Genomic DNA, 7,982 nt, shown 5'->3' with positions numbered 1-7,982 from the left:
TCTAATACAACTCGGCTCTGTTTCAACTAATTTCACTGTATTGAAAAAGCCTTGAAATGTAGTAATATTATCAACAATGTGTCAACATTATTATTTTTTCTGTCCACCTGTAAAAGGCAGAAACGCTGTTTCAGTCAGACCTGATGATTACTTAAAAGTGTGGCTGCCGTATCAGTCTGTCCTTGTGGGTCGTGAGTCCAGCTGAAACATCAGTGCTCTTTCTGTCCAAAACTCCATTCTTCTTAAGTTAATCCACTTTCAGTATTTACTATTGTGACAGTGTGTGTGTGTGTGTGTGTGTGTGTGTGTGCGTGTGTGTGTGTGTGTGTGTGTGTGTGTGTGTGTGTGTGTGTGTGTGTGTGTGTGTGTGTGTGTGTGTGTGTGTGTGTGTGTGTGTGTGAACCTATGGTATGAACCAGTTGTTTCTGCCAGTTGAATCTCTTGGAACCCGCTCCAATTCTGCAGCTGTATCCTAGCAGTTTCTTCCGAAATGGGTACGTAAATAATCATGTTTTTCGGGGATCGTACAGCTCCTTGTGTTTCTCTACTTCCATAATTAATTTAATTTCATCCATCTTAACTGCTTGCCTCAGACTTTCTGCCTCTCTGTCCTGTTTGCTCCAGAAAAAGACACCCAAAACCACACCCCCTTCACGTGGTCACACACACGCACACAAGTTCGATGTGTGTGTATGTGTGTGTGTGTTCGTGTGGTTTTTCTGCAGTGTCTGATTACGAACACATTTGACTATTGCGGAATTTTATTTTGAAATGCTTTATTTTGTTAAATTTACCGGCCTGCCTCTTATGTCTAGGTTTGACAGGTCTGCCAGAATTGACGCGATTCACCCGCGGCTTGCAAGCGGCTGGAGCGCCGGCGCGAGGCATGACCAGTTTAAAGTAAAATAAAAATGTCCCATAGTTTTAACTAACTTGCACAACAAAGTAGTTTATCCTGGAACTGACGCTCTTTGTTAATATTGATTGTGAATTGATTTAAATCGAGAATCAATTCTGAATTGAATCGGCACCCCGAGAATCGGAATCAAATCAAATCGTTAGTTGCTCTGAGATTCACATCCCTAGTGTGATGTCTTCAGTAGGCACAGAATCCCTGTCGTCCTTTGTAAATGGAAATATGGTCACCCTAGGTTCATCACAGTTGTTGTAGCTGTCATGCCTAACTCAGTGTGTCACGTTACAGGACAAGTGAACCATCTGTGGTCTTTAATGTTTTTTGTTTCGTCGAGCCTCTCTGCTCCCGGTAAGTTCCTGAAAAACCTCTATCACACATCTGTTCAGTCAGGACTTTTGAGTAATCTAATCATTCGTAGCCTATCTATTTTCCTATATGCTACTGTATAACATGTTTATCCTTATAGATTTACTTTGTTTTTTATACTTAATGTTTCAAATCTGCAAAAAACATGAAATGTCCATCAGAGATGACCTGAGTTAATAAGTACGCAATTTTCAAATTAAGGAAAAGGTTATAAGCAACCGTACCCTTAGTGAATATAGTTCACAGTATCCAATATATATATATAAGTAAATGCCCCCAAGGCCTCTGATTGGCCATTGGGGCATTTATTTATTCACGTGAATCCAGAATGGTTTGGACACATCACACATTTCTGGCCAGCAAATGTATATTTACTATAAATGTGTCAGATTGGCTTAAAAGTCTGTGCCTACATGCAGTCTAAATGATTTACGCTAGAAAAAGTGCTGCTGAACTGCAGCTTAACAGCCAATCACATTTGGGTGCTAGGAAGAACTGGACAGTTTTGGACCAATCAACATTCATCTCTGAGGCGCTGGTTGACGGCACCCCTGATACCGAAAACAACTTGCTTGCTAGCATGCTAAAAGGTGCTGGATCTCAATTTCACTCTGTCATTTCCTCATTCACACACACACACACACACACACACACACACACACACACACACACACACACACTGTTGATTTCAAAATAAGATGAAATCATAGCTGTTGCTGTAAATTGTGTTTATTTGTTCTTTTTGGGATTATGTTGTTGAAAGCGCATTTCTAACTCAATTGCTAAATTGTGTTACTGCCACCTACTGGCCAAGATGAGTATTTTGCTTTGAGGTGCCGAGCTTTGAGCAGATGATTGAGACACAGGATTACTGATTGCAGTTTCTCTTAAAGGCTCACACAAGCCTGTGTATTTATTGTAGTGTTACAATCATTGTCTATCTGTAAATCTGAAAATTAACTTTAACAAGTCTTACAGAAAGTTAATCTTTCTGTTCAAAGCTTCTTTGGTGGAGGGAAATTATTGTTTGTTTTGTAATTGTAGTCTTTTTTCAACAGCTCATTATATCACTTATTATGGACTGAGAGGAGAAGTATTTCACATTACCCCCCCCCCCCCCCCCCACCCATCTTTTTTTCACCAGCATCTGTTTAGATTTCCAGATACTCATTAGCTTCGAGCTGCACTTTGAATCTGTTAGAAAACGGTCTTGGCTATAATATTCACTGAGAAGAAAATCGTAAAATTAACATAAAATAAATAAAAGCTTGTTCATCAGCAGCTTCTACAAAGACTGCCTCCAAGTCCCGAAGGCCCAGCTCTTCTAAACTAAGACCCTCCCAACCAGGGGCGCAGATAGGATTTTCAAACTGGGGGGGACAAAATTCCAATGTACCCTCCCCCAAACACACACACACACACACACGCACATACACATACACAAACTATTGCAAGCGCCTTAACTAGAGCTCAGTCAGTTTGTGTAATTTCTTCCAATGGTTTATGTAAAAACCAACACTTTTATATACGTGTCTGAAGCCATTATGCAACAAAGTTCCGCCTGACCAACACTACAAATGATAAATGATCCGCACTTGTATAGCGCCTCTCAGAGTAAGGACTCTGAAACTAGAACCAACATGCATAAACAGACAGATTGGTCCAGCCTACTTACACTGTTGGTCTTTTTTAAACATGCAGTAATCGTTGTTTGCCTTTTCGCTTCATCTTGTATCCTAGCAGCAACCACTTTGGCGCCTCTGGAGTCGGTGTTTGTTTACGTCATGCTGCATTCAATGTCATTGGAAAAAGGAGCTTCAAGTGCTTAACCTCCAATTTTGTTTTCTTTCTGCCCTTAGTTGGGGGGGACGAATCGGGGTCAATCTGAATCTGGGGGGGACAGATCCCCCCCGTCCCCCACCCTATCTGCGCGCCTGCTCCCAGCACCCGCCCCCCACTCTACCGTCCACTCCTTGTTCACTTCCCTCTACGACTCATGCTGTCTCTCTACCACCTAGGATTGACTGATTAGTGTTTGTTGTTAGCCTCAAGCGCAACCTGCTATCTTCATTATCACCTGTTGGACAAAAGTGTCTGCTAAACGCATAAACATGTCTGCGTCAGACAGAGTAGAGAGCATCCTGACAGCCTGGTGGAGTACTGAGGGAGGGCTTAACCTGAAATGAACCCTAACAAAAGATGTTGAGTGATCAGTGAACACACACGCAAACACACACTCCATTATGTCTGAAGAATGTACTTTCTATTTCTTTTGTTGAATACAGTTTGACTTTTCAGTTTCAGAGAACTTTGCAGTTGTGGGCGAGACGTCCATCTTGGTGCAGAGGAACCAAACAGCCACTTTACCCTGCTGGCTCCGCCCCCCCCAGAGTGCTGAGAATCTGGAGGTACGCTGGTACCGTGGCAGTGAAAACTTTGATAACACCGTCATGACTCACAAAGCCAAAAGTGGATCCCAGAGTGCTTCATATGTTGGCCGAGTCTCATTTGGTTTAAAAGATGCAGCATCTGGTGGGCTGAAGGCAGGTGATGTGAGTCTGAAGCTGGTAAACGTCACGATTCAGGATGCAGGGGTCTACACCTGCTTTGTCAGCAGCTCAGAGGACTATGGGAGCTCAACCGTGGCTCTCAGTGTGACAGGTGAGTTTAATAAACGCACCAAATCTATCAGGGTAACTCATCTCATCACATGATTATTCTGCTTCTATCACAGAAACAGGAAGTCCTCCTCTTCTGACAGCAGTGTGGAAAGAGGCTAACATGGTGGAAGTGAGCTGTGAATCTGAGGGCTGGTATCCACAGCCTGAGCTGCTCTGGTCACACAAGAATAAAGCTCTGACCTCCAGTAATGTGAAATATGACAGAGACTCTACTGGTCTTTACTCAGTCCACAGTTGGGTTCTTGTCTCCAGCTCGTCTGAAATCTCCTGCTCTGTTGGTGTTGCTAATCAAGTGACCAGAGAGGTCAGAATAAAGCTGACAAATCACCAAAGATCACTACGAGAAGGTAAATAAATTATAGATAATTTATTATTTTTTAATGAAAAAATAACCACATTTATAAGAGACACAAGTTTTTTGTTTTCTTTCAGCGTCAGAACCTTCCTCAGATGGATGGGTGGCTTTTGGGATACTCGTGGTGGTAGTGGTGGTGGTATTAGCTGCAGCTGGAGCTGTGTACTTCAGAAAGAGATGTAAATATTTAATCCAGATGAGAACATTTTACTCCTGAATCTGTTGACTTTGTAAAAATGAGTACAGACTGGTTTAGAAACCAATTCATGTTTTTGTTTCAGTCAAGAAGTCTGAATCAGGAGGTGACCAACCTGATGGTAGGACACATGAAACTGTTTATTACTCTGTTGTAATACTTAAGTATAAAGAAGTACTCAGTTACATTTGGTTCAGTGACATCATCATCTGTTACAGGAAGTGCAGATATGATAGCGTCATTACGTGAGGCTGAAAATCCCGCCCACTCCTCTCAACAGGATCATGTTTTTGAAGCATGAAATAAATAATCACAACTAAACATTTATGAAAAATTCATATTTGAATAAGTTAAGAAGTATGTAAATAAACAAAATCGACACCTTAGTTTTTAGTGGTTGTTTTCCTATTTTCAATCTGCATCTTTAAACCACATAGTGAAGTTTACTGAACAACTTTGTCGTGTTTTTGTGTTTCAGGGCAGAAACTCTCTGAAGGTAAGACCAGAGCTTCATGTGAAGCTTTTCGGGTTTTTACTTTACGTTTCTGGGGTTTACGCCCAATGTCTGAGTTTAAATGGGAATATAGAAACATCTCCAAGTAGCATCACTCATATATTTTCAGTATTAGAACTAAAGATGGTTCTAGACGTAATATTCATGGTTTAAAAGCATCTTGTTGTCTTTTCCTCAGAGGCTGAAGCACTCCTGCCAATAGGTACGCATACAAGGTACCAAACCAAACCTTTAGAGCAACCAGATGTTTAACTGCTGTGTTCTCCTCTTGCTCTGCTACAGGAAGGGTGGTACCAACAGCTCTGTTAGAGCCTTCCAAGCATTACGGTAATTTTTTATTTCATGGAAATCACTTTTTATTTTTTACTTTCATGATTCTGATCAGGTTTTCTTTCTGTAACAGTGAATGTTGAACTCATGGACACAAAAAACCCACACCTAACAATCAGAGGGTCTAGAGTAAGAGATGCTAAAGTGTTTCCAGATGGAGACACTAGAGTTACCTGTCTCACAGCCATCAGAGGAACATGTGGATTCTCTACTGGACAACACTACTGGGAGGTTTCTCTAAAAGATAACCACTGTGAACCCAAACAGTCCTGGTGGATCGGAGTAACAAACAGACCTGAAATCCCTCAGGACAGCAGTTTGTCTCCTAACATATCTAATGGTTTCTGGTTCCTGTCTTCTTCTGGTCCAGGAGATACCATCCAGTATAGCACTGAACCGGAGACGTCTCTTCATGTCCAGTCAAGACCAGAGACAGTCGGTGTTTATTTAGACTTTGACACTGAAGAACTCTCCTTTTACAATGTGGAGGAGAAACAGCTAATTATATCGTTGGCAGTTAAGTTTAAAGGAGAAATCTTTCCATTTTTCAACCCTGGGAGAGGTGACACGTCAGTTATGGAGATAATACAGAAGATAGAGCAGGTTGAGTGTAACGATGACGTCTGATCATCATTAGCAGATGAAGTAAAACTTGTCTGAGAAAGTAAACATTGTGTATCTCAGCATGGTACTTTTGCCCTGCACTCTTGTTTTTACACATACAAATTTTTTTAAATAATTCCAAATAAATGAAGGACAGAAGGGAATGAATTCACTTCACATGCATCCAGTCATGGATACAGAAATGAAACACCAAATTTTAGAGGCTTTTACGAGTTTAAAACTTCCAAAATTTAAATGTGGCTTTATTCACTGAAAAATAATCAATTTATAGAATGTAGGCAACAATTTTAGTAATTTACAATCCAAACACTTCAGTGGTACTGAGATAATTACCTCACACCTGCATTTTTTTCAACCCTAAGATTTTCAGTTACAAAAATGCATCTTTTTGTAATGTCTAACAATTTGATGAAATTTTTGAGGATACCATCAGTCTAGAAATAAATAAGTAAATAATAGTGGATGAGAGTGGAACTGCACGTTTTGGCACTCTGGGAGCAGCTCTGGATGAGTGGGGTGCCCCATGGATAGGACTTGGGGAACTATTGCCACATACAGGTTTGGCACACCTATGAATGTTCTAGAGAATCACCCCTAAATTATTTCTTTTTGTTGATAAACTGTATAAATGAATGTCTAATTGTGTTGTGAACACACGTTTTGGCATTTTTTGTGCATTCAATTTAAAATATAAATGTTCTGCCTGAAACCATCAGTGTAGCGCCCTCTTTGGGTTTAAACTGAGCACTACATTAAATTTGATTCGGCCATTGCTAATGCACGTGGCTGCACTACTGCAGCTGAGTCCCCATAAGCCTTTGGCTGACTCAGCCAATCACTAAACGATATGGCTCAGGGCCATTCCCCTCCTCCTTCACAGTAGGAAGCCTGGTGCTGTTTCTCTGTTTCAGTCAAGTGTGTGTTTGTGTTTGTTAGCAATTTATTCCTCAGATGGAAATCTCCTGGTGGGGGCAGCCCCGCCCTTTCAGTTTGCTAGGCCGTCCCTCCTTTTGGTGCATTTTTCAAATGGCATTTGGGTGGAGTTAAGCTTGGTTTATGCTTGACGCGTCCGCGAGGTTTGCACGGCTCCGCGCGGCAAAATTGCGTCATTTTAACAACCACGCCCCCCCACCGCGCCTCCGCACTGCCCAAACTTTCTGCACCGCTCACCTAGGAAATTTTGTAACCACGCAGACGGTCGGTCGCGGAAAACATGGCGGACTGGCAAGAACTAGTATGGCAGAGGTTCGTAAATATAGACATTTGTATGATTCAGCTCTCAGAGATCACCGTGATCAACATGTTGTTAATAATTCTTGGAGAGAAATAGCTCGCACTGTCGGAAAAGTCGAGGACGCTGTTAAAAAATGCTGGAATGCCATGTTGTAAACAGTAATTTCTACTTCTACTATGGTGTAGTGTTGGATGCATGCTGTAGAGCTCCATGCTGCCCCCTACAGTTTGGGAGAATATTGGCTCACCGCAGAGACGAGCCGCATGAACCATAAACGCTGCAAGTTGTGAAGCGCGTTCCATCCGCGAGCTGCATTACCAAGCGGAAAGTAAATGCGTCAAGCATAAACCAAGCTTTAGACTGTGGTGGGGGGACTTGCTCTTTAACCCTCCCACTGTCTTTATGGGTGACTCTGCGAGGAAAGTTGACCATTGAGCAGGATTGATGGTTATCCCTTGGGTCCATGTGGCAGGGGTGAGGTGGTGCTCACTCCTCACCCCTGCCACATGGACCCAAGGAATAAACCATCAATCCTGCTCAATGGTCAACTTTCCTCGCAGAGTCACCCATAAAGACAGTGGGAGGGTTAACAACGCACTTATGCAGTAAGGTGTGGATGATTTTTATTTTTTATTGTTTTGCTGAAAACGAGGTGATGTGGACCCAAGTTTTTTTCCTCGATGGGCGGGGGAGGGTATTCGCTTTTACAAAAATCCAGCTACGTGTGGCCTCAGACACTGAGTAAATGCACAACACAAAAGTCTAC

At 42.0% G+C, this 7,982-nt stretch overlaps 1 protein-coding gene across 7 annotated transcripts in view; it reads left to right on the top strand.

Moving 5' to 3' along the window:
• LOC107372657 (butyrophilin subfamily 2 member A2) overlaps positions 1-6,217 on the top strand; it is a 7,050-nt gene extending 833 nt beyond the window's left edge. The window contains exons 2-12 of one of the 7 annotated variants that reach the window (XM_070547593.1): positions 420-494; positions 1,205-1,264; positions 1,772-1,872; positions 3,581-3,943; positions 4,017-4,310; positions 4,396-4,497; positions 4,600-4,635; positions 4,993-5,010; positions 5,207-5,230; positions 5,311-5,355; positions 5,432-6,217. In XM_070547593.1, coding sequence (XP_070403694.1) covers positions 1,863-1,872; positions 3,581-3,943; positions 4,017-4,310; positions 4,396-4,497; positions 4,600-4,635; positions 4,993-5,010; positions 5,207-5,230; positions 5,311-5,355; positions 5,432-5,985 — 1,446 coding nt within the window. In that variant the 5' untranslated portion in view covers positions 420-494; positions 1,205-1,264; positions 1,772-1,862 and the 3' untranslated portion in view covers positions 5,986-6,217. Of the gene's footprint in view, positions 1-379; positions 495-1,043; positions 1,265-1,581; positions 1,873-3,580; positions 3,944-4,016; positions 4,311-4,395; positions 4,498-4,599; positions 4,636-4,992; positions 5,011-5,206; positions 5,231-5,310; positions 5,356-5,431 lie in introns of those variants that run through there. The other 6 variants (XM_070547598.1, XM_054736795.2, XM_070547588.1 and 3 more) reach the window with 6 other exon arrangements.
• Positions 6,218-7,982: the final 1,765 nt, after the last annotated feature.

This window comes from Nothobranchius furzeri, chromosome 2 (assembly GCF_043380555.1).
Source record: "Nothobranchius furzeri strain GRZ-AD chromosome 2, NfurGRZ-RIMD1, whole genome shotgun sequence".
NCBI lineage: Eukaryota > Metazoa > Chordata > Actinopteri > Cyprinodontiformes > Nothobranchiidae > Nothobranchius > Nothobranchius furzeri.
The sequence above is the reverse complement of the archived record's forward strand: the minus strand, read 5'-3'. Positions and strand labels throughout refer to the sequence as shown.